The sequence below is a fragment of the Babylonia areolata genome, chromosome 9, assembly GCF_041734735.1.
Source record: "Babylonia areolata isolate BAREFJ2019XMU chromosome 9, ASM4173473v1, whole genome shotgun sequence".
Lineage (NCBI taxonomy): Eukaryota > Metazoa > Mollusca > Gastropoda > Neogastropoda > Buccinidae > Babylonia > Babylonia areolata.
The window spans coordinates 22,981,055-23,007,344 of record NC_134884.1 but is presented as its reverse complement, the minus strand read 5'-3'; the positions used below and the strand labels follow the sequence as shown (position 1 = coordinate 23,007,344).

General features: G+C 41.5%; 1 protein-coding gene across 1 annotated transcript in view; it reads left to right on the top strand.

The window, feature by feature from the left end:
- LOC143285593 (uncharacterized) overlaps positions 1-26,290 on the top strand; it is a 148,378-nt gene that overhangs the window by 68,683 nt on the left and 53,405 nt on the right. The window contains exons 18-32 of the mRNA XM_076592986.1: positions 50-208; positions 1,154-1,300; positions 2,627-2,785; positions 4,753-4,836; positions 6,180-6,242; positions 7,949-8,116; positions 9,045-9,128; positions 10,835-10,918; positions 12,747-12,767; positions 17,097-17,192; positions 17,826-17,909; positions 18,714-18,881; positions 19,596-19,679; positions 21,035-21,139; positions 22,112-22,174. Of these exons, the coding sequence (XP_076449101.1) occupies positions 50-208; positions 1,154-1,300; positions 2,627-2,785; positions 4,753-4,836; positions 6,180-6,242; positions 7,949-8,116; positions 9,045-9,128; positions 10,835-10,918; positions 12,747-12,767; positions 17,097-17,192; positions 17,826-17,909; positions 18,714-18,881; positions 19,596-19,679; positions 21,035-21,139; positions 22,112-22,174 (1,569 nt within the window). The remainder of the gene's footprint in view (positions 1-49; positions 209-1,153; positions 1,301-2,626; positions 2,786-4,752; positions 4,837-6,179; positions 6,243-7,948; positions 8,117-9,044; positions 9,129-10,834; positions 10,919-12,746; positions 12,768-17,096; positions 17,193-17,825; positions 17,910-18,713; positions 18,882-19,595; positions 19,680-21,034; positions 21,140-22,111; positions 22,175-26,290) is intronic.

Here is a 26,290-nt window from a genome sequence, read left to right as displayed (position 1 = left end):
CCCTCAGATTGAAAGTCCAGTGCTTTAACCACTCGGCTGTTGCACCCAGGTGGACCGGCTGCAGACGGACCTGCAGGAGCGTGACCTGACGGCCTCCCAGCAGGAGACCCTGTACCGCTCGGATGTGGCTGACCGTGAGGAGGAGATCTCCCGCCTTAAGGCCGACCTCAACGTGCTGCACGAGAAGATGGTGCAGACTGAGGGACAGGTAGTAGGAGTGACCTGTGTCATGTGTGTGTGTGAAACATAGTAATGAATATCATTCATTTCTTCTGTCTTGGTAGTCCATCATAGTCAGATGATAGCTTCTGTGTGCTTCAGTCTGGTTTGGAGAATATAAACCACTTTTATGATGGTGATGATGTGAATGATGATAACGATGATGATGATGAGAATGATGATACTCATAGCAATATTTATAATAGTAATAATGATAACAATGATGATGATTATGATGGTAATGATAAAAATGAGAAGAAGGAGACAAAGAATTAATAAATAATAAAACAATAAAAAAAATTAAAAAAAGAACATAAAATAACCCTCCGCAGCAAAAGGATTGTCCCTTGCAAAATTCTGCAGAAAGATCCACTTTGACTGGAAAACAGATACACTTGCATACAGAAAAAAAAAGTTTAAAAGAAAGGGTGGTGCTGTTCTGTACTGACACGCTTTCCACAGGTAGAGCAGCCTGCATTTCACACAGAGATATCTGTTGTGACAAAGATTAATACAACACAGTACAGCACAACATGCCGCAACACAACACAACCCAAAGCAATACAGCACAACCCAACGTAACACAACACAGCACAGCATAGCACAACCCAACGCAACACAGCACAGCACAACACAGCAGAGCACAACACAACGCAACCCAATGCAACACAGCACAACCCAACACAACACAACACAGCACAACACAACGCAACACGGGCACAGTACAACACAGCACAGCACAGCGCAACGCAACGCAACACAGCACAACACAATACAACATGCATACAAGATCATCTAATATCAGTCTTAGTGAACAGACGTAAAATTGGTGAACAACAACAACCCATACAAGTGTCTTCTGTTTGCACACACATGATTGCTAATCTGTGTCAAGGAACCCACAGTCACCACTGGCTACATGTGTGTGTGACAGCTGTGTTCCCAAGAGGAGACCATCACCAGGCAGCAGATGCAGATGCGAGATCTGCAGGAGGATCTGTCCCGCAAGGAGACCGTCCTGCACAAGATGGAGCTGGACTTTGTCTCCATAGATGAGGAACGGAAACGGTTGGAAGATCAGGTTAGTGATACTAGTCAGTCACTGTGTGCATTACTGTCACCTTTTTTCTGTGGGTTCTTTTTTTTTCCTTTTTTTTTTTTTTTTTTAATCTGTTTTTGGTGTTTTTGTTTGGGAGCTTGGCTTTTGTTCTTATTCCTAAAGAACATGACTTTGTGGGGGGGGGGGGTTGTTGTTGTTTTGGGAAACATGGGTTTTTTTTATAGGAATGTCAGACCCCTGCCGGAGTCTGCACTAGTTGGGTCACGGTAAGTATGTTATTTAAACGTAATTTTAGATAGAAAAGTTCCTTTTTTATATATGAGGAAAACATTGATAATCAGGAGATGTCAGCCACTTTTCTTTTTCCTCCAGTTTTGTTTTGTTTTGGAGCTTGTTTTTGATTTTACACTTGGGGAATATGAATTTATCAGAAGATCAGGTCAGCGACTTTTGTTGTGGTGTTGTTGTTTTTCTGTTGTTTTGTTCATTTTCCCTTTTTATTTCTATGTTTGGGAGCTTGATTTTGTTTTGTTTTTATGAGAAACATGAATGTTCAGAAGATCAGATAAGCAACTTCTTTTTTTTTCCTTTTTTTTTTGTGTGCTTTGTTTGGGTTCAGACTTCTCAAGTGTACATATGTTGTATGTATGTATCTTATCGGTGGCATTGTGTGTCTAGGTAATTACTATGTGCATTCATATCTGGAATGTCAACTTATAACTCTGAGTTAGGAAATTTCTTCTACACCTTTCTTTCCTTTCTGTCTTTTTCGGGCTGGAAGTGTGGGATCTGATTCAGTCATTGTGTACGTTCAGCTTTCAGTTCTGAGTTAGGAAATTCCTTCGATACTTCTCTTTCCTCTCTCTCTCTGTCTGTCTCTGTCTCTGTCTCTCTCTGTCTCTCTCTTCTTTTTTCTTGGGGGGAGGGGGGTCTGGAAGCAAAGGATCTGATCCAGTCAATGCGTGTAAGTTCAACTTTCGATTATTGAGTTTGGAAATTTCTTAGATACTTCTCTTTCCTCTGTCTTTTTGGAGGGGGGTGGGGTGGGAGGGTGGGTGGGGGGCTGGAAGCGAGCGATTTGAGGCAGTCCTTTGGATATTCAGCTTTCAATTCTGAGTCAGGAAATTTCTGTGATACCTCTCTTTTCTCTCTCTTTTTTTTTAGGTGGGGGGTGGGGAGGAAGTGGAGGGACTGGAGGTAAGGGATCTGATCCAGTCATTGTATAAGTTCAGCTTTCGATTCTGAGTTAGGAAATTCCTTTGACACATCTCTTTCCTCTCTCTGTTATAGAGGGAGGTGGAAGCGATGGATCTGATGCATTCTGACGTGTGCTGTGGCGTGTTGCAGGTGTCTCGCAGGGAGATCACTCTGCACCAGCTGGAGCACGACCTGGGGCTGACCCGGGAGCAGTACAAGGACGCGGTGGAGGAGAACGGGCGTCTGGAGGCCAGGATCCAGGCCTTCACCATCAACGCTCAGAGTGAACAGGAGTGTCTGAGCACTGAGGTCAGTGTGGCTCTGTGTGTGTCTGTGTGTCTGTGTGTGTGTGTGTTTGGCCTTCACCATCAACGCTCAGAGTGAACAGGAGTGTCTCAGCACTGAGGTCAGTGTGTGTGTGTGTCTGTGTGTGTGTGTGTTTGGCCTTCACCATCAACGCTCAGAGTGAACAGGAGTGTCTGAGCACTGAGGTCAGTGTGGCTCTGTGTGTGTGTGTGTGTCTGTGTGTGTGTGTGTTTGGCCTTCACCATCAACGCTCAGAGTAAACAGGAGTGTCTCAGCACTGAGGTCAGTGTGAGTGTGTGTGTGTGTGTGTGTGTGTGTGTGTGTTTGTGTGTGTGTGTTCGGCCTTCACCATCAACGCTCAGAGTGAACAGGAGTGTCTCAGCACTGAGGTCAGTGTGTGTTTGTGTTGTTTGTGTGTGTGTTTGTGTGTGTGTGTGTGTGTGTTTGGCCTTCACCATCAACAGGAGTGTCTCAGCACTGAGGTCAGTGTTTGTGTGTGTGTTTGTGTGTGTGTGTATGTGTTTGGCCTTCACCATCAACGCTCAGAGTAAACAGGAGTGTCTCAGCACTGAGGTCAGTGTGTGTGTGTGTGTGTTTATGTGTGTGTGTGTGTCTGTGTGTGTGTGAGTGTGTGTGTCTGTGTGTGAGTGTGTGTCTGTGTGTGTGTATGTTTGGCCTTCACCATCAACGCTTAGAGTGAACAGGAGTGTCTCAGCACTGAGGTCAGTGTGTGTGTTTGTGTGTCTGTGTGTGTGTGAGTGTGTGTGTGAGTGTGTGTCTGTGTTTGGGCTCAGAGTGAACAGGAGTGTCTCAGCACTGAGGTCAGTGTGTGTGTGTGTCTGTGTCTGTGTGTGTTTGTGTTTGGCCTTAACCATCAACGCTCAGAGTGAACAGGAGTGTCTGAGCACTGAGTTCAGTGTGTGTGTGTTTGTCTGTCTGTGTGTTTGGCCTTCACCATCAACGCTCAGAGTGGACAGGAGTGTCTCAGCACTGAGGTCAGTGTATGTGATTGTGTCTGTGTGTGTCTGTGTGTTTGGCCTTCACCATCAACGCTTAGAGTGAACAGGAGTGTCTCAGTACTGAGGTCAGTGTGGCTGAAGGGTTTGGGTGTGTATTGTATTGTATTACTCTTTTTGTCACAAAAGATTTCTGTGTATGAAATTTGGGCTGCTCTCTCCAGAGAGAACGCCAGCCATTTGGGGGGTAAATTTTTCTGCCTGCAATTTTATTTGTTTTCCTGTCAAAGTGGATTTTTTCTACAAAATTTTGCCAGGGACAACCCTTTTGTTGCCATGGGTTCTTTCATGTGCGCTAAGTGCATGCTGCACACAGGACCTCTGTTTATCATCTCATCCGAATGACTTGCGTCCAGACTACCACTCAAGGTCTAGTGGAGGGGGAGAAAATAGTGGTGACTGAGGGATTCGAACCAGTGCACTAAGATTCTCTCGCTTCCTAGACTGACGCGTCACCACTAGGCCAACACTCCACGCGTGTGTGTGTGTGTGTGTGGCTATTTGGCCTTCACCATCAATGCTCAATCTGAACAGGAGTGTCTCAGCGTCTAGATATGTGTGTGTGTGTGTGTGTGTGTGGAGGGGGGAGGAAGAGGGGGTGAAGTTAGGTAAAAGCCGAAAAGAAGATAGGAGTGTTTGTGTGTGTGTGTGTGTGTGTGTGTGTGTGTGTGCAAGGTAGTATATGTAGCATGCTTTTGTGTGTGTGTATGTGTATACAGCATGTATTCAGGATAACGTTCAAACATAACTGTGTTTATGCATGTGTGCATGGACCCTTTTTGAAAAGGTATTTATCTTTCTTCCTTTCTTTAAAAGTGTTTTCGTTTCAGTTTTGGGTGGTGTCTTTTTAGGCATTTTTGCCTGTCCGTCATTCTTTGTATTGGGGTGGGTTTTTTTTGTTTTTTATTTTGTTTTGGTTTGTTTTGTTTTAGTTGTTGTTGTTGACTTGACCAGGTGAAGCGTCGTGAAGAAGTGATCAAGAGGCTGAAGCTGGAACAGGTCAGCATGCAGGAGGCCAACAGCAGATACGAGGAGAAGGTCAGGACTACCACAGTTATGTTGTTGTCGATTTTTCTTAAACCTTACAGATCTGTCATTCATAAATCCTAGCAATCAGTCATCTGTAAACCCTACTGATTGATCATTCAGAAACCCAGCTGATCGATATTTATAAACCCTACCGATCAGTCATTTATAAGCTGTTGATCAGTCATTCATAAACCCTCCCAATAGATCATTTATGAACTCTACAGATGAAAACTTGCAAGCCCCGCTGATTGATCATTCATGAACCTTATTGATCAATCATTTGTATTCCCTTCAGATCACTCATTCATAGACCTTATCAATCAGTGATTTATATACGCTATTGATTGATCATTCATAAACCCTGTCAATAAATCATTTATAAACCCTCCTACTTAATAGTTTATAAACCTTATTGATCCATAATATATAAACCCTACCAATAGATCATTTATATAACCTGTTGGTCAGTCGTTTATAAACCATATTGATCAGTCATTCATAAATCCTCTTGATCAATCTTTTGTAAACCCTAGTCATCAGTCTCTCATCCATAAGCCCGATTGATTGTTCACAGTATGGCTTTTGTTATGCTGCAGCCAAACTATGGATTCTTCAATAAACGAAAATTAATATTTAGCTGATGGAAATCAAGGAAACCTGAAACATGCAATGTGATTCTCAACTGTATAAAATTGAACAGTCAAAACTCTTGTGTTTTGTTCTTTTCTCATTGATCTTTGGGCAGTATCCACACTTTGTCCCTTCCACTTTGGAGCATACAAAACGGGAATCAAACCACTTGAATGGATATATCCTTACCTGATCATGAAAGATGGAAAGAAGCCACTCCATAGATTGATAACTATTAACATTTCTGTTGATTCCTCCAAAAGTAGGATATTTCTCACACCAAATTTATTTCAGCATTTTTTTTAAAGTAATGGTATTGAAATGAAATTTCACTGTTCATAGTTCTTTCAGAAACAACGCTTTTTGGTCTAGTATGTTTCTGTGTCCATAATTGATTTCATGGTACAAAGCGTGGATATTGCTGAACTATTACTACACTAACTACCAATGTAACAGTTGTTGTTGTTTTTTTTTAATTTCCAAATATAACCCCACTAATAGAATATTTAGAATATTAATCCCATTGTGGAAACATAGTTACTCTGATCATGAAAAATAGAACAGTGGCATATTGTAATAGGGCAACCCCAACCAGTATGGCTGCCTACATGGCGGGGTAAAAACAATCATACACATAAAAGCCTACTCGTGCACATATGAGTGAACGTGGAAGTTGCAGCTCACGAAGAAGAAGTAAAAGGGCGATGATGGTTGTGTTTCAGATCACCCAGCTGCAGAGAGAGGTTGAGCAGCTCAAGGGTCAGCTCCGGACAGCACAGAGCGAGGTGATGTTCCTTTGTCACTTTGTGTTGTTGTGTTGTCAGAAGAAAGGTCTGTGTAGGTTGGAGATCAAATTGTAGATTGGTTACGTAGTACAGTCAGGACACACTGTCCACATTTGATGCAGTGAGGACACACTGTCTACATATGACACATTCAGGACACATCATCTACATATGACGTTATCAGGACGCAGTATCCACATTTGACACAGTCAGGACACACTATCCTCATAATTATGACATTATCAGAACACAGTATCCATATTTGATATGATCTTGACTCATTATCCACTTGTCTCAGTGTCCTTACAGATTTCTTTTTGCTTATAGACCAGGTGACTGCAAAGGGGTAATTCTGGGATTGAATACCTGTCAGTTCTTAAAACCTGTGCTCTGTATAGATGGAGATGAAGAGAGTGGGCTCTACACAATCAGGATACAACATCCTCATGTCTCAGTGTCCTGATTACAGAGAGAGAAAATGTCCTGAGTACAGATAGATACAGTGTGGTGTTTACAGACAATGTGTTGATTGCAGACAGAGACAATGTGGTGATTACAGATGATGTGATTACAGATAGAGACAGTGTGGTGATTACAAATAGACAACGTGGTGGTTACGGAGGCATTGTGGTGATTACAAGTAGAGACACTGTGGTGGTTACAGAGACGCTGTTGTGATTACAGTTAGAGACAATGTGGTGACAATGGTGTGATTACAGAAATAGACAGTGTGGTGATTACTATGGTGGTGTTACAGATAGAGACACTGTGGTGATAACAAACACTGTGGTGATTGCATACAATTCAGTGATTACAGACAATGTCGTAATTACAGACAATGTCGTAATTACAGACAGTGGTGATTACAGACAGTGGTGATTACAGACAGTGTGGTGATTGCAGACAATTTGGTGATTACAGACAGTGTGGTGATTACAGACAGTGTGGTGATTGCAGACAATTTGGTGATTACAGACAGTGTGGTGATTACAGATAGAGATGAAGAAGGGAGTGGTTAAGAAGCTGGAGAGCACTGTGGAGGAAGATGTGGTGATTACAATTTGGTGATTACAGACAGTGTGGTGATTACAGACAGTGTGGTGATTACAGTGTGTTGATTACAGATAGAGACAAAGAAGGGAGCAGTGAAGAAGCTGGAGAGCAGTGTGGAGGAGGATGTGATTACTGTGGTGATTACAGACAGTGTGGTGATTGATTACAGACAATGTGGTGATTGCAAATAGAGACAAAGAAGGGAGCGGTGAAGAAGTTGGAGAGCAGTGTGGAGGAGGATGTGATTACTGTGGTGATTACAGGCAGTGTGGTGATTGATTACAGACAGTGTGGTGGTTGATTACAGACAATGTGGTGATTACAGATAGAGACGAAGAAGGGAGCGGTGAAGAAGTTGGAGAGCAGTGTGGAGGAGGATGTGGTGATTACTGTGGTGATTACGAGACAGTGGTGATTACTGACAGTGTGGTGATTGATTACAGACAGTGTGGTGATTGATTACAGACAATGTGGTGATTACAGATAGAGACGAAGAAGGGAGCGGTGAAGAAGCTGGAGAGCAGTGTGGAGGAGGATGTGGTGATTACAGACAATGTGGTGATTACAGATAGAGACGAAGAAGGGAGCAGTGAAGAAGCTGGAGAGCAGTGTGGAGGAGGATGTGGTGATTACAGACAATGTGGTGATTACAGATAGAGACGAAGAAGGGAGCGGTGAAGAAGCTGGAGAGCAGTGTGGAGGAGGAGCGTGGTCGCCTGGAGAGCCAGCTGGGGGAGCAGCGACAGCTGGAGGACAGGATGAGGGGCCTCAGCATCCAGCTGGCTGCTGAACAGGCACAAGTCGGCAAACTGCAGAACGATGTGAGCACTGTTGTGAAAGTAACTTTGTGAATCAATCCCTGATAAGAAATAGCAAACCTTTTGTTAGAAAAATAAACAGATATCTGATTTTTTTTTTCTAATTAAAATTACACAAAACCTTTGTGAGAAAATAACTGATATATATCTATATCTATATGTATATACAGATGTAGATAAATAAAGCCTTTTGAGAAGGTATTTTATTTATTTATCAAGAAGTCTTGCTATTGCGCATATTCTTGAAGCTCTGTGCGCTTAAGCTTATCCCCAATGCTGGAAATTAAACTCTTTATGAGAAATTTAATGATCACTAAGAAATGATAACTGTAAGGTTGTATTGTAGTGGTGTTGAAAGCTGAGCATTACACTGTACTTTATTGAATGGTATTGTGTTGTGTTGACAGGTGAGCATTGCGCTGTACTTTGTTGTATCATATTGTGTTGTGGTGGTGTTGACAGCTGAGCATTACACTGTAAGTGTACTGTGTGGTATTGTGTTGTGTTGACAGGTGAGCATTGCGCTGTACTTTCTTGTATCATATTGTATTGTGGTGGTGTTGACAGCTGAGCATTAAACTGAAAGTGTACTGTGTGGTATTGTGTTGACAGGTGAGCACTGTACCGTACTTTTACTGTATTGTATATTATTGTGTTGTGGCAGTGTTGACAGCTGAGCCTTGCACTGTATAATATGTATTGCACTGTATTGTATTGTGTTGTGGTGTTGACAGCTGAGCATTACACTGTAATTGTACTCTATGGTATTACGTTGTATTGACAGGTGAGCATTGTGCTGTACTTTACAATGCAGCTGAGCCTTGCACTGTATCGCATTGTGTTGTGTATTGTGATGGTGTTGACAGCTGAACATCACTCCATACTTGCACGTGTCTGTATTGTATTGCATTATGTTGTGTTGTGTTCACAGCTGAGCAACAAAGATGAGCTGATCCAGCAGCTGAAAGGAGACCTGGAGTGTCTTCACCGGCAGCAGAAAGAGACCACAGCCAAGGTAATTCTGTTGTGCTGTGCTGTGCTGTGCTGTGCTTTACTCTATTGTACTGTGCTGTGTTGTACTGTACAGTGTTGTACTAGGTTGTGTTGGATTGTATTGTACTGTACTGCATGGTGTTGTTTTTTTCCTGCATTGCGTTGTATTGTACATTGTGTTGTTATGTACTGCACTGTATTGTTCTGTATCGTACTGTATTGTGTTGTACTGTTTTGTGTTGTTTTGTACTGTACTGTATTGTTCTGTATCGTACTGTATTGTGTTGTACTGTTTTGTGTTGTTTTGTACTGTACTGTATTGTTCTGTATCGTACTGTATTGTGTTGTACTGTTTTGTGTTGTTTTGTACTGTACTGTATTGTTCTGTATCGTACTGTATTGTGTTGTACTGTTTTGTGTTGTTTTGTACTGTACTGTATTGTTCTGTATCGTACTGTATTGTGTTGTACTGTTTTGTGTTGTTTTGTACTGTACTGTATTGTATTTTTTGTTTTGTACTGCCTTGTGTTGTACTGCATTGTGTTTTGTCGTACTCTTATTTCATTGTTGTACTGTACAAGCTCCCTGACAATGATATGCCTGTCTTTGTCTGCCCCAACTGTCAGCGAACATTTCGTGCGCAGATTGGACTGTTCAGCCATCTGCGCATTCACAGATAGATTCATGAGCATCCTCCGCCCCACCCCACCACCACCCTCTCCCCATCCCCCAGCTGGATGACAACGATGGTCATCATCGATCTCGATGGACACACCACACATTTCATTGTACAGTATTGCATTGTATTGTCTTGTATTGTGTTTTATTGTTCTGTTTTTGTACTGCATTATGTTGTATTATATTGTGTTACTTTTTGTCACAGCAGGTTTCTCTGTGTCTAATTCTGACTGCTCTCTCTTTCTCTGGGCAGAGTGCGCCGCCATAGTGCAGCTTCTGATTCAACATGCAATGCATTGTTAGCGTTTCTTACTTTTTATTCCTCACCCTTCGTATGATGTTTTTTGGGTTTTTTTGTTAAATCAATCATGCTGCTTGAGCATTAATATTAAAAAAGATTTAAATATTAAAAATCCAAAGCCATAATGATTTCAGTCCCTGCCCCTCCCTCCCCACATACATGCTCACCTTAGTTTAATGCCTGTGATTTTGGTAGTATTTATCAGTTCCTCTTCCCCCCCTCTCCCCCCAACCCCTCCACTATCCCCCACCATCCCCCTCTTTTTTCCCCACTCTCTATGGCCATTTTTGTATTATTTTTTTTGTGTATTTTTTTATTTTTTATTATTCACTGTCACTGGTCCCTGAAGCGGCTTTTGTCATGGGGTTACTGCACTGCTGAACACATCACCAACATTCTCCATTTCTTTCTGATGGTTGTGGGAAAGAGCCTGAGTTTCAGCAAAGGTCCGATTATTGTTGTTATAATTATTATAAGAGAGAGAGAGAGAGAGTGTGTGTGTGTGTGTGTGTAGTACATGTATGTGTGAGTATGCACAAGTTTTTAGATTGATGTGCACTTGTATGTATCCTAATTTCTACTGTATCTGTGTTTGTGTATGATTTTCGATTTATGTTCGTACCGTGTTATGTACTATCCCCCACATTATTCCTTGTGACCCAGGTACACTTAGTAATAAAGACATATTCTATTCTATTCTATTCTGTTCTATTATGATATTGATTTATTCATGTACACGTGCACACCAGGTGTTGGTGCGTGACGACAACATCCAGAAGCTGAACGCAGACATGGGGAAGCTGAGAGCCATGCACCAGGAGAAGCTGCATGAAGTGAGTTCACACACACGTCACATGTCACACACCTCACACAGGTCACACGTGTCACACGTCACGCATGTCACACACCTCGCACAGGTCACACGTCTCACACAGGTCACACGTCTCACACAGGTCACACGTGTCACACGTCTCACACAGGTCACACGTCTCACACACATTACACAGGTCACACGTCTCACACAGGTCACACACCTCACACAGGTCACACGTCTCACACAAGTTACACGTGTCACTTATCTCATGTGATGTGCTGTGCAATGATACTTGACTGTAGGTTGTTTGTTGTTTGTTATCAAGACAGCAGCTTTCCATGCAGACAAACTGGTTAGGAATAGTCGGTAGCTGCAGTGCTGATGGGTGTCTCTGTCATAGATCGCTAGCGGTTTGCGTGTTGTGAATTTAGGCTAAAAAATAATTATAGAAAAGTGTGTATATATATATATATATATAAGAAGAAGAAAAGAAACACATTAAATTTTTAAAAATCTCCAAATGTTCCAGTTTTCAGCCATCAGCTGGGTTTGTCCAAAGACACTTATTTCCAAAGCTGAGATTGCGTTGCAGTGGAAAGTTGCATTCTTTTTGCACCCTTTTTCTTCAGCTGATTATGTTTTTGGACATTTGCATGTCTTTATTGCACATTTTGTGGTTTCTGGTCATATATATGTCTGTTGCACACTCTGTGCTTTGTGGTCATATACATGTCTGTATTCCACATACTGTACTTGTTCATGCATGTCCTAAGTTTGCTGATTTCATTACTGTTCTATGTGGAACAGGTAATGTATGTTACAATTCCCAGCAGACTTTCTGTCACTCCAGCTGTGTTTGTGGAGATTCACTCCCGGACGTTTGTCACTGGAGGGGGACGAAAGGAAATGTTATTCAGGCGTGGTGATTAACTGTCAGAAAATAAAAAAGTGCAGTGATCGTTTGCTCTTTCACTAGTTTCGGACAAGGTAAAGGTACACACCTTGATCCCAGTGTTGCTTGGCTTTTTCCTTCAGTTTTGCAGTAAGATGCAAGGTGTTGCAAGGTGCACAGAAAAAGGAGGCACTGTGGCAGAAACTGTTAGACTTTGAACTTCTCACCCAGTGGTCACCAGTGATCAGTTTGAGGCTGTGTTTCCACATGGTGTTGTGTCCACTTCTGACCCAGTGGTCACCAGTGATCAGTTTGAGGCTGTGTTTCCACATGGTGTTGTGTCCACTTCTGATCCAGTGGTCACCAGTGATCAGTTTGAGGCTGTGTTTCCACATGGTGTTGTGTCCACTTCTGACCCTGTGGTCACCAGTGATCAGTTTGAGGCTGTGTTTCCACATGGTGTTGTGTCCACTTCTGACCCAGTGGTCACCAGTGATCAGGGTTTGAGGCTCTGTGTCCATGGGAAGGGCACTCTAATTTCCCTCACTCCATGCAGGTGTGAATGGGTACCTGGCTTATGTTGGGTAAGGTTAAAAGGACGGAAAGGGTTGGGCCCCTCCTTTCTATGCCAAACCCTAGACACAGTGAATATTAATTCACTGCCCCTATAGCCATACAAAGCTAAGGAACCTTTAACCTTTAATAGTTTCAAACTCACCATTGAAATACATGTAAGCTGACCAGAAAAGTTAAGCAGCTCTGGCTTTCGGTAGTGTAAGTTTGTCTTCTGTGAAAGAACAAAAGTTACTGTGCTTGTCTCATGTATGGTGAACAACAATCAAGACAAAAAACTGAAAGCATTGTTTGTGCGTGTTTTTAAGTTTATCAAGATGTTGCTAATCTATCGACACTTTAGTTTTGCATGATATTACTCAAGTGTCTGAATGACTTGCAGCTGTATCGATCTTCAACAGAGGTATGAGATCAGAATGCGATGTGCTGTATTGCTGTATGAGATCAGAATGCAATGTGTTGTATTGTTGTATGAGATCAGAATGCAATGTGTTGTATAGTTGAATGAGATCAGAATGCGATGTGTTGTATAGTTGAATGAGATCAGAATGCGATATGTTGTATAGCTGCAGTTGAGCAAGGCATAGAGAGATCTTATTGACAGAATTCGTTTTCTTTGGATTTTTTTGTTTTTGTTTCCTTGGTTAAAGTTGTAGAGCTTGTTGTCATTCAGCTTGTGGATGGAAATAAAAGGAAGAACAGGTTATCTGCTCGTTCGCTTCTTCACAAAGTCAAGATTTTGAAGAAATCAAAATGCACAGAATAGGATAGAATGCTTTAATAACCAGTAAATTAGGTAATAGTTTTAATACTGTGTGTGCATCATCATCTTCTGGTGATTATTTCAGGTAGTGTATTTGTCTTTATCTCTTCATGCACTACTAACTGTCACTGAACAGTAATGCAGAGTTTATTTTGCCCTGGTGATGAATGATTCTTTTGTGGGCTGTGTGTTTGTGCATGGGCACATGTGTATGTGTTTAGTGTGTGTGTGTGTGTGTGTGTGTGAAATGTCAGTATGTGTCTGTGGCTATTGACTGCAGCAAGTTTTGGTTGTTTTTTTTATATGTGTGAGAACTTTACAAGAAGTGTATTGGCGTAGACATAGGTGATGTGTATTGATGTAGACATAGATGGCGTTTTGATGTAGACAGACAGTGTGTGTAGATGTAGACATAGACAGTGTGTATTGTTTTAAGCTTGGACAATGTGTGTTTTATCATGTAGCGATTTTCATCATGCCCATCATCCTTACAAACCATCTCTATTGCCATTGCATAGTAACTAGGGTCCTAACTACATTGAAACCATTTCCACAGATGTCTAAAAATGAATTAGCTATTTCTTTATTTCTTTGTCCACTGCGCAAATTTCTTCAAAACGGAACAGAGTCTCTGTGGGATTTTCCAAATACAGTAGACTGAGCAACACACTAGACGCCACATTCTTGGCATCAGAGATCTTTTCCCATCCCTCTTGCAGCCAATCAGTGGCAGCCTCTGTGCGTGTGTGTATGTGTGTGTTTGTGTGTATGTGTGGGTCTATGTTTTTGAGTGCGTTTATGCATGCGTGAGAGTGTAAGTGTACACAAGTGTCAGGAGAGTTCTGTGCATGTGTGTGTGTGTGTGTTGTGTGTGTATGAGGGGGAGGTGGGGGTGCAGGGAGGAGGTGAGGTAGAGGATGAGGTATGTGAGTGTATGCATGCCTACACTGTGGGAGCATCAGGATATTGGAACGTATATATTATATATATATATCTTTGTATATATGTGTGTGGGGTTGGGGGTGGGAGATATGGACGTGTGTGTGTGTGCTTGTACAAGTAAGTGTTCGTCTGTGTGTGTGAGTGTGTGTGTGCGTGTGCGTGTTTGTGTGTGGGTGTGTGTGCCGTGGAAGCTGCGATACATAAACTAGAAACTCCGAGTGTGTGGAGGAGGGGGTAGAGGAGGTGCAGGGAAATTTGTGGTGTGTGTGTGTGTGTGTGTGTGTGTGTGTGTTGGAGCTCATGTACGTTTATGTGTATTTGACTGTGCTTTCATATCTATGAAACTGCGTTTTTGGGGCATATCTGTTATGCCTGTGTGGGTGTATGTGTGAATGTGTGTCTTCATGTTTTATATTTATTTGCTTATTTATCATCATTGTTGTCTTATCTATTTAATTATTTATTTATTATTATTTTATCATTATTTTCATTACTACTTTTTTTTCTTTCTTTTTTTCTCATCATAATTTTTTTTTTTTTTTTATGTATGTACGCTTATATATATATATAATATATGTGTGTGTGTTTTGTTTTGTTTTTTGTTTGTTTTTTTCTCAAGGCCTGACTAAGCGCATTGGGTTACGCTGCTGGTCAGGCATCTGCTTGGCAGATGTGATGTAGCGTATATGGATTTGTCCGAACGCAGTGACGCCTCCTTGAGCTACTGAAACTGAAACTGATACTGTCCACTGAGAATGGTTCTTTACTATGAAATAGTTTTGTAACAATGTGTTGATATTGTGTACGAAACTGGTTGTGTGTGTCATTTTTGTGATCATATATGTTGCTTGGAAAGCTGTAGTCAGACTAAATGGAGCTCCTTTGGTTTATGTTTTGAACTGGGTGCTTTAAAAACATTAGTGGCACAGTGATGAGAGAGAGTTTAACCCATTTCATCCCAAGTAAAACTTAGTAATTTCTTTACTCTACACCAAGTAATTTTCAAGCATTGAATGCTAAAAGAGGGTTAAGTATGAACAATAATTAGTAAAATTTTGTTTTTGAACAGATTGTTGTAGAATTTGTAATGTTTGTTGTTAAGTGATCATTGAAGCATATGTAAAGTGAAAATTAAATGAAAGTGGTAAGTTTGTACAATGACAAAGTAAATGGTACTAAAAGTAGGGTTTGAGTGACAAGTTCCTTGTTCTGCAGTATCACTGAGCTCACACGTGTGGCATGAGGGGCATGTGCTGCAAGGTGAAATGAGTTAAAGATGTTTGTGGAGAACTTCATGGCTCGAACTGATGTTGGAAGCAGTCACTGGTATTCATTGTCAGTTGTTTGTAAAGAATCATTGTGTTGTATGTATCAATGAATTTTTTTTGTTTTGTTTTTGCAAAAATGGATCTGCGGATTTAAACATTGTATGATTATCAACCAAGGATTTGATTGCACATTTTTACTGCCAGCGTGCAAATGATTAGTTCTTATATGTTTGTGTTTAAGTTCTGATCCAGTTTGATATAGTGTTAACTTGAACACAATCATATCTATCAGCATGAAAAGAAAATCCCAAAGATAATGAATTCAGTAAGTCAGCATACCATATTTTGCTGTCTACATGGTGCTTTGGATTGTTAGGTGTAACCTCCAAATTAAATGATAATTCTGATATTGGCAGTACATAAGAAGTAGCATGTGATATCATATGATGCTCCTCAGAATGATAGACAAGAAGTCAAACAAAGTTGTGTCAATTTCTGTTACTCATGTGGCCATGTTCGAACCTTCAGCCAAAGTTGATGATAAGATCAGTATACCATAATCAGAATTGTCTTCACATGTTTCATCATCTTTTTGCTTGTCTGCTCTTGTCAGTCTTGCTTCCTTGAATCTGAATGTTCCCTCCCCCTGTAGTGTGTTCTTTGTGTCAGTGTTTTGTTTGTGAGCTATGTGTTCTTTTTGTCAGTGAAGTTGTTTGTGAGCTATGTATTCTTTTTGTCAGTGTGAGTTGTTTGTGAGCTGTGTCCTGATCCATGGATAGGTTCCATTTCATTCATTTTCACCACCACCAGTGTCATATTTCTAGGTTTAGATGTCGACCTTTATACAATCCTGATTATGGACAGTGTTTTGACAAATCTTAACCCATTCAAACCTGAAGGTGTTTACAGCCTCAGCAGGCTTCCCTGCGATATTGATGCAGAGAAATGATGAAAATATACTGAACTCAACCAGTTAGTTTTCCTCCAAATTGACACGTGGGGACACAGCTAGAAATACTGTTGAAGTTAGTTCACTTTGCTTGCGGTTTATGCATTGGTAGGAATGTGTGCACCATTGTAATGAAACAAAGTTTTACACCCAGGCAATGCTGTACACAGGGCTGAATGAGTTAAACATTGCACATTGTATTTGAAGGTTAAAGAAACCATTGATATGATTCAGGTCAAGGACAATGTTTTGGCAGATTTTGATTTTTACCATACATTACATTAGGCACAGTATTTTGAGGCATATGGGTTGAAGTTGACAACTACAAAAAATCGTCTTATTGTCTGTAAAACATGATAATTGAGTGTTGCCAGAAAACAGACAGTTAACTACAAAAGCTGCACAGTATCAAAGGCTCATGGGATAAAAGTTATATTTGGCAAAAAGCATCAACTGAAAGTAAAGTATCTTCTTTTTCTTCATTCATGGGCTGCAACTCCCACATTCACTTGTATGTACATGAGTGGGCTTTTAGATGTATGACCATGGGTTATGGAAACAAGAACATACCCAGCATGCATACACCTGAAAATGTGAGTATGGATGCCTACATGGTGGAGTAAAAAAAGAGAGTAAAATATAAGTGAGTTTTGCTTGAAAACAAGAGGGTGAACACTGAATGCAGCAGTGAGCTATGATGTACCTTGCACAGTGTGTCACCGTTTCTTGCTGCCCTACATGCCACACCACATGATGGGCGGTAAGTAAGTAAGTAAGTGTGTCATCCCCAGTGTCACTGTGTGGTTCCAGATGGGCAAACAGTCAGAGCTGCTGAAGAAGCTTCAGGACACACTGTCCCAAAGTCACTACGACCTGGACCTGACCAGGAGACGAGCAGAGGACGATGTGAGTGTGTGACTCGACGGCATCTTTCTTTCTTCCCATGTCTCTTCTCTTCCTTCTTCTCTCGTCTCTGAAGAGTCGAGGTCTAGTGGTAATGTGTCCACACAGGTAAGTGAGAGAGAATCTGAGCATACGGGGTCGAATCCCATGCTCATCAGAATTTTTCCCCGACAGTGTTTGAGCTGATGGTGATGATTATGTGATAACGATAATGTTTGAGGTGATGGTGATGATTATGTGATAACGATAATGTTTGAGGTGATGGTGATGATTATGTGATAACGATAATGTTTGAGATGATGGTGATGATTATGTGATAACGATAATGTTTGAGGTGATGGTGATGATTATGAGATGATGATGATGATGGAGGTGATGGTTTATGTGATGATGATGATGGAGATAGTTATGTCATGACAGCAACAATGATGTTGGAGACGATGGTGATGATTATATGATGACAGTAATGTTGGAGATGATGGTGATGATTATGTGAGGATGATGATAACACTGATGATGATGTTATAGATGATGGTGATGGTTATGTGATGACGATGATGAATGATGACAATGATGTCCGAATTGATGGTGATGAATGTGCGATGACAATGATGATGATAATGATGATGATGACAGATGATGAAGAGAGAAGAGACCATCAAACAGCTGCAAGAGGACCTGATGGAGTCCCAGACACAGTACTCTGCCTGCTACAATGAGGTCTGCACAGCAACCACTGACATTCTTTCTTTCCTTCTTTCAGTCTTTCTTTCCTTTCTTTCTGCAGTCGCAGGTTGCATTTACCATGTTCACTTGTATGTACAAGTGGGCTTTCGAATTTCACATGTATGACTTCTCTTTTTTTGTGGTGGTTTACGTAATCTCACCATACAGACACCGATACTTCGATTTCCAAGGTTCACATGCTGGGTGTGTTCATGGTTCTAAAACTTTCCCTACATTGACATGGATTAGGGAATCTTATTTCACATGCATATTTGATCTTTTGCATGCGTATGCACATGAAGGGGTTTCGGGCACTAGCAGGTCTGCACCTCCCCACCCTTCAACCACCAGGTGCCAGTACTTGGGTTCGAATCCAGGACAACCACAACCATTGAGTATTTCTACTAAACCTCACGCAGATCTCAGAGTTTGTTGACACACAGATGTGTTGTTTGTTGACACACGTGTGTTGCTTGTTGACACACAGGTATGTTGTTTGTTGACACACTTGTGTGTTGTTTGTTTGTTGGCATAATGTGTATTGTTGTTTGCTGACATACAGGTTATGTTGTTTGTTGGCACACTTGTTTGTTGTTGACTTAGATGTGTGTTGTTTGTTGTCAGGGAGGTGTGTTGTTCGTTGAAACAAGGTGTATTTTTTGTTGACACACAGTTGTGTTGTTTGTTGACACACAGTGTTGTTGTTCGTTGACACAAATTGTGTTGTTTGTTGACACACAAGGTGTGGTGTTGTTTTTTGACACACAAGGTGTGTTGTTGCTTGTTGACCCAATACAGGTGATGCGGCTGGAGGAGGAGTTGGAGAAGGTGAAGGCGGAGAACAGTCACCTGGCGGAGGTGGGGAATCGGTCGTCCCAGACCTGCAGCCAGCTCCAGGAACAGCTGCACCAGATGGAACTGGACCTGACCATCTGCCAGGAGAAACACCGCACCTGTCAGAAAGAGGTACCTGGTCATGATGATGATGGTGATGTTGGATCTGTCTGATAGGAGAAACACTGCACCTGTCAGAAAGAGGTACCTAGTCATGATGATGGTGGTGATGTTGGATCTGTCTGATAGGAGAAGCACTGCACCTGTCAGAAAGAGGTAGATGGTGGTGATGATGATGATGATGATGATGATGGTGGTGATGTTGGATCTGTCTGATAGGAGAAACACTGCACCTGTCAGAAAGAGGTAGATGGTGGTGATGATGATGATGATGATGGTGGTGATGTTGGATCTGTCTGATAGGAGAAACACTGCACCTGTCAGAAAGTGGTAGATGGTGATGATGATGATGATGATGGTGGTGATGATGATGGATCTGTCTGACAAGGTACAACACCACACCTGACAGAAAGAGGTACATGGTGATGATGATGTGATGATGATAACCAAATCTTAGTGACAGTGTTGGTAATGGTGGGCAATGGTGGGGAAGAAGAAGAAGACGGGTGTGTTTAACAGGTGTGTGACAGGTATGTCATGACAGTTATTATGACTGGTGTGTGTTACAGGTGTGTGTGTGTTTGACGGGTGTTGAGACATGTGTGTGTGGTAGGTGTTATGTGAGAGGTGTGGTGACAGGTGTGAGTGTGACAGATGATGAAACAAGTGTGTGTGACAGGTGTGTGTAACAGATGTGTATGACAAGTGTGTGGACTGTGTGGGCAGGTAACCAACCGTGACCAGGTGATCATTCGCCTTCAGACAGACCTGGACACCGCCCACCAAAAGTTCACTGGCTGTGCCGAGGAGGTGAGTCCGTCTTCTGTGTTCAGCACTGTAGCTGACACTGTGAGAAAGATGAAATGTTCTCTGTTGTTCTTTCTCCTCTGCATTCGTGGACGGCACCTCAAATGGATGAGTGGGCTTTTACACACTTGACAAGTGTTCACACTCCGCAGGGGCCACATCCACCTGAACCACCACTTATACACTGAATTCCACATTGGTCACTCAACACGGTGCCCCTGTGGGACTGACAGCCACACCACAGAGCACCTGCTGCAGTGCTCCCCACTCCATGAGGTGCTTGGAAAGGAGGAAGGCCTGCTGGACTGACCCAGCTCCAGTGACCCAGAAGCTCTGCAGCTGTGCAGAGGACCTGCAGTGTACAGCATACAGCTGCCTTCATCACAGAGACTGGGGTGTCCATCTGATGAACGAGAACAAGAAAGAAGAAGACACCTTCATCACAGAGACTGGGGTGTCCATCTGATGAACGAGAACAAGAAAGAAGAAGACACCTTCATCACAGAGACAGAAAGAAGAAGACACCTTCATCACAGAGACTGGGGTGTCCATCTGATGAACGAGAACAAGAAAGAAGAAGACACCTTCATCACAGAGACTGGGGTGTCCATCTGATGAACGAGAACAAGAAAGAAGAAGACACCTTCATCACAGAGACTGGGGTGTCTATCTGAAGAAGACACCTTCATCACAGAGACTGGGGTGTCTATCTGATGAACGAGAACAAGAAAGAAGAAGGCACGCTTGACAGTTCTCACCCTGCAGTGTGGGCAGCCATATTCCATTTTGGGGGGCATGCATGCTGGATATGTTCTTGTTTTCATGACCCCACTTAACCCTGACAAATGCATTTTAATGTGCCCATGTTATCTTCTGATGCGTACACACATAAAGGAGGTTTGTGTTTCTGTCTACAACCCCAGAATGTGTGATCTTACAGTTCAGTTCTTGCCAGCAAACTTTAAAACATTCTGTGTTGATTTGATGACATGCTTCACCTTTATCTAACACAAAAGGGGCAGTGACAGCCTTTCTTACGGAAGTATTTAAAATAACAGCCAGGAATTTCACCCTTTGTTCACTTGCAATCTGATACACTGATACAGTTACAAAAGGGCAGGTCAGGAAATACTTTGGGTAACAAAACATTCGTTCAGTTACAACTGTTACTGTTTTAAATGATAGGCTTTTTTTGGGGGGCTTTTTTTTTTAGGGAAGTACTTTGGGGAACAATTTTTAACGCCAGCATTTGTTCAGTGGTGAGTGTTGAAAATTGCAAATTGTGTTAAAAAAAAACGGAAAGTTCATTTGTTCATGGTGATCTTTGACGTAAATGGTATGTTTTTTATTCCATTCAGCTGAACCAGAGAGAGAAAGAAATACAGCGACTGAACAGTAAAAACCGGGAGCAGCAGCAAGAGATCAGGACACATCTTCAGTTGTTGGAACAGCGGGATGCCAAGGTAAAGGTCATGTCGTGTCTCTCTGGCTGTTCTGTCTTCCAGTCTGCCCCCCTCTATGTGACTGGTTGGTGCGGTTGTCTCTTCTGTCCCCTTTTGTTTTGTGTTTTTTTTAACGCTCAAGGCCCTGATCGATGTGTTGGTTTTATGTGTATGTCAGACATCTGCTTCTGGGTTTTTTTCTTTTTCAGCAGTTGTGGTATAGTATGTATGAATCACTTCATGTGAATGCTTTGACACGTCCTGAAAACTGAAACTGACATTTTTTTGTTTTTTTTCCTCTCTAGTTTTTTTTTGTTTTTTTTTGTTCATATCATGTATATCTGGTTTGGGTGAATTCATGTCTGCATGTCAGTTTGTGTGCATGTGTGTGTGTGTGTCTATGTCAGTTTGTGTGTGTGTGTGTGTGAATGTCTGTGTGTGTCAGTTTGTGTATGTATGTGTGTGTGTGTGCATGCCTGTGTGTTTGTTCATCTGTCTACATATGTGTGTGGTCCTTACCTTACCATCCCAGCCCATCATTATCAGTGAGAGTTTATCTCTGAAGCAAACAGCATGTTTCTTGATGAGACCATTATAAAGTGTGGTAACTCTCTCCATGTACAAGGGGCACAATTTCAAATCAGTGCTGCAAATGCTACCAGATACAGCATATTCAGGATTCAAAGGCAATGCTAGTCTTGAATAAAATGCTAATTTGTATTTTCACATTTCTTCTGTCATTGCTGCTTCGTGGCTATGTCAAATGATTGGAACAAGCCCAGAGTTTCCTTTTTTGAGGAAGTGTCTGGGTTTGTTCCAATGTACCTTTTTATTTACCTGTGTGCCAGCTGAATTGGTAGCATAAGCAGCATTGACTTGAAATGGTGTCCCCTGCACATGGAGAGAGCATGTTCCTTGCCTTACCATCCCAGCGCATCATAATCAGTCAGTGCATATCTGTGAAGCAGACAGTGTTTCCCTCATGGTGTGCAGAGCACAGAGGACGACAAGCAGCTTCAGCGACTTCATCATGAGTTGGAGACCACTGTCCTGGAGGTAAGCTGACCGCAGGTCATGGTGTGCTCCTAGTGGGTTCTGTGTTTCGCTTCCTTGAGCGCTTCTGGCAAACTCCTTTCTCTCTTTCTCTCTTCAGGTGGGCTGGGACGGGGCTCACATCCAGGGCTTTGTGCTGCCAGTCATCGTAGAATTTGCTGTCCTCCATGACGTTTTAAGTTAACCCTTTCACCGCAAAGTGTCTGTGTGATAAACACTCCCAAGCAGCATATTTTTTTGACATGCTCTCAGTCACATGATTCATTTTATGTTAAAACTACACTGACTTGTTCACTTCAAACTGGGTCAAGGAGGGAAGTTAGTCACTTCAGTTTGTGTTAAAACTACACTGGACTTGTTCACTTCAAACATGGTCAAGGGGGGAAGTTAGTCAATTCAGTTTGTGTTAAAACTACACTGAACTTGTTCACTTCAAACTGGGTCAAGGGGGGAAGTTAGTCACTTCAGTTTGTGTTAAAACTACACTGAACTTGTTCACTTCAAACATGGTCAAGGAGGGAAGTTAGTCACTTCAGTTTGTGTTAAAACTACACTGGACTTGTTCACTTCAAACTGGGTCAAGGGGGGAAGTTAGTCACTTCAGTTTGTGTTAAAACTACACTGGACGTGTTCACTTCAGACTTGGTCAAGGAGGGAAGTTAGTCACTTCAGTTTGTGTTAAAACTACACGGGACGTGTTCACTTCAAACTGGGTCAAGGAGGGAAGTTAGTCACTTCAGTTTGTGTTAAAACTACACTGAACTTGTTCACTTCAAACTTGGTCAAGGGGGGAAGTTAGTCAGTTCAGTTTGTGTTAAAACTACACTGGTCTTGCTCACTTCAGACTTGGTCAAAGAGGGAAGTTAGTCACTTCAGTTTGTGTTAAAACTACACTGGACGTGTTCACTTCAGACTTGGTCAAGGAGGGAAGTTAGTCACTTCAGTTTGTGTTAAAACTACACTGGCCTTGTTCACTTCAGACTTGGTCAAGGAGGGAAGTTAGTCAATTTCCCACAACATGGGAAAGTCGGCTGCAGCTGTCAAGCTTAGTTACATTGTGAAAAACAGCTCTCTTTAGCATGACCCTTGATGTCGACTGAAATTGCCTATGGCAGTGAAAGAGTTAAGATGAAATCACTTTGAGTCATTGATTGATTGATTAATATGGATACTTATATAGCACCTATCCTGGGTCTGAGACCAAGCTCTAAGCACTTTGCAAACACGGAGCCATTTGCACAGCAGGCTGCCTACCTGGGTAGAGCCGAATTAGAGTTGGCTTTAGGCACGCATCTTTCATTTCCTATGTCATTCAGTCAGGCTTAGTCATGTAAGGACTGTACAGAGTGAACAGTACCAGAGACCAGCACAGGTGGTTTAAAAATGCATTTACAGGAGATCCCTGGCTGTATTGCTCAGGGGCTCTTAACAACACGTTTGCTCAGCGTTTTAGAATTTTGGAGTCATGTAGACTTTGAAAACTTTTTAATGATTGGCAGTTTTAATGCTGCCAGGATTGCTATTGCAGCCCATCTCAGATTCTTTAAAATCTGAACAGAATCTTACAGAAATCTTGAGTCGAGTATCAACTGCTGAATCGGGTTTTCACTCACAAAATAGCAGATGTTGAGAAATTGGTGCCACAGACATTCCTATATTCACTGCAGCCATCTGTCGTTTCTGGCTTGTAACCCCGATGTTGCTAATGTGTTGTTTTTTTTCCTGATTTGTTTTCTTGAATTCAAGAGCTTTGGTTGTAAGTACCCACAGACATAGTGTATGACCCTCCTGTTTCCATTTCTGTTCTTCTCACATTCGAAAGCTGCAACTCCCATGTTCACTCATATGTACAACTTGGCTTTTACATGTATGATCACTTTTTACCCTGCCATGTAGGCAGTCATACTCCATTTTCAGGGATTCTTTTGATTTCATATCTGCAGTCATTGAAAGGCTTGTATCAGATTTTTTGCTGTTGTTTATCCATGTAGTTTTACCATGATTTTATATTGATAGTTTTATTATCTTTCCCTGTCTGCCACATGATGTTGTTATCAGAGAATAGTGTGTGTGGATGTTTTCTGTCACTCTTTTGATGTGGTTGAAAGGTTGAGATATTGGTTATGATTCTTTGATGTCTTATGTCAGCAGTTTTGTTTGTCACTTTTTGATGTTAGCGGAGACCTGTTTTGCTTTATGTTTTACCCCCCTTTTATTTCTTTTTTTTTTTTTTTCTGTGAATAAAAACCTTGTTTAAGCAGAATTAGACTCCCACATGTTCACTGTGGCCTGCAATTAGTCTGTTCGCTTCTTTGACAAAATAAAAAAAGAAATGAAAAATAGACATGCACATTTGTACACACACACAACAGTTTAAATGAATTTTTAGCTTGGTCAGTCAGTCTTATTGGCTGATGCACTACCTCATCCTTGGAACTGAAGTCTATGTTATCTTGAAATTAAAGAGGAAGGTATTATGAGTGTTCCTTTTTTATATGTATCTAGCATGTATTGGTGGTGATGATAATGGACAGTTTTTGTTGTTTGATGTTTCTTTTGTTTGATTTTTTTTAGAATACACAGAGTTAAGTCCATGTGTGCATACACACACACATATATATATTTTTTATCTTATAATATGGGCTCAGTTGTATATGTATATATATATGTGTGTGTGTATATATATGTGTATATATATGTGTATATATGTATGTATGTGTGTGTGTGTGTGTATGTATATATATATATATATATATATATATAACCCTGTTTTCAGTTATTGATTTGAGAATTGTCTACTTTCTAGCCAGCTTCAGAGGACGGACACACACACAGCTGACTATCAGTCTCTCATAATGGATCTTTGACAGCTCAGAAATATTGAACACCAGAGACGGTGCTATCAGTCCACAGTCGTTGTGTTGTTTACTTAAAGGTGGCCTTGGGACTGTGCATTGTGGTCTTAGTGTGAATGAACAGAGCAGCATGTTACAGACTGTACAGGTGCCTGGTGCTGTTGGTGCGAATGTTTTGATCCCCAGATCATGATAATGAAGTCATTGTCCGACTGCATGAGTTTTGTTCATCAACCCAACTGTACATTTTTACAAGGGGAAAGGAGATGTCGTTTCCAGGGACTGAAACTGAGTGATGAATATATGGTGACTGGAATGATCGGAGATTGAGTCGTTTGGTTTTAACTGGTGCATTAAACTAGTGAAGATGAACTGACCGTTTCAGTAGTGGTGACAAGAATGATACCACAACAACTAATGGTAATGATAACGATAATAAAAACAGTAGTATTTCTTCAGTTGTAGTAATTACCATTTATTGAGGGGGAGGCTTCAGTTTCGGGAGTCTTCATTGCTTCAGAGAGAGAAAAACAAAACACAGTGAGCACAGTTTGAATATATGACTTGCATGTACTGTGTTGTCTATGTGTGTGTGTGTGTGCATATGCATTCAAATGTATTTGTTATGCAAGACAGTTAGACATCCTATAAACATACATAGGGATCGTGGCAGAATCGGTTTGGCATTGCACTTCTGATCCGATATGTGGAGTGATGGCCTCGAGGTAACACGTCCAGCTAGGAAGCGAGAGAATCTGAGTGTGCTGGTTCGAATCACGGCTCAGCCGCCGATATTTTCTCCCCCTCCACTAGACCTTGAGTGGTGGTCTGGAAGCTAGTCATTCAGATGAGACGATAAACCGATGTCCCGTGTGCAGCATGCACCTAGCGCACGTAAAAGAACCCATGGCAACAAAAGGGTTGTTCCTGGCAAAATTCTGTAGAAAAATCCACTTTGATAGGAAAAACAATAAAACTGCATGCAGGGAAAAATACAAAAAAAAAAAGGGGGTGGCGCTGTAGTGTAGTGACGCACTCTCCCTGGGGAGAGCAGCCCGAATTTCACACAGAGAAATCTGTTGTGATAAAAAGGAATACAAATACAAATACAAAAGGCTGTGGGACTTTTAACATTTTAAACATGTCAGTCATAGTTTGTTTTCAGCTTCATGTGAAAGAGATCAGTTTGAAAATGTATTCAGACATTTCCTGTCAAGCTTTTCAGTTTGTTGAAACTGCTTCCAGACTTCTTAAATAATCAGTA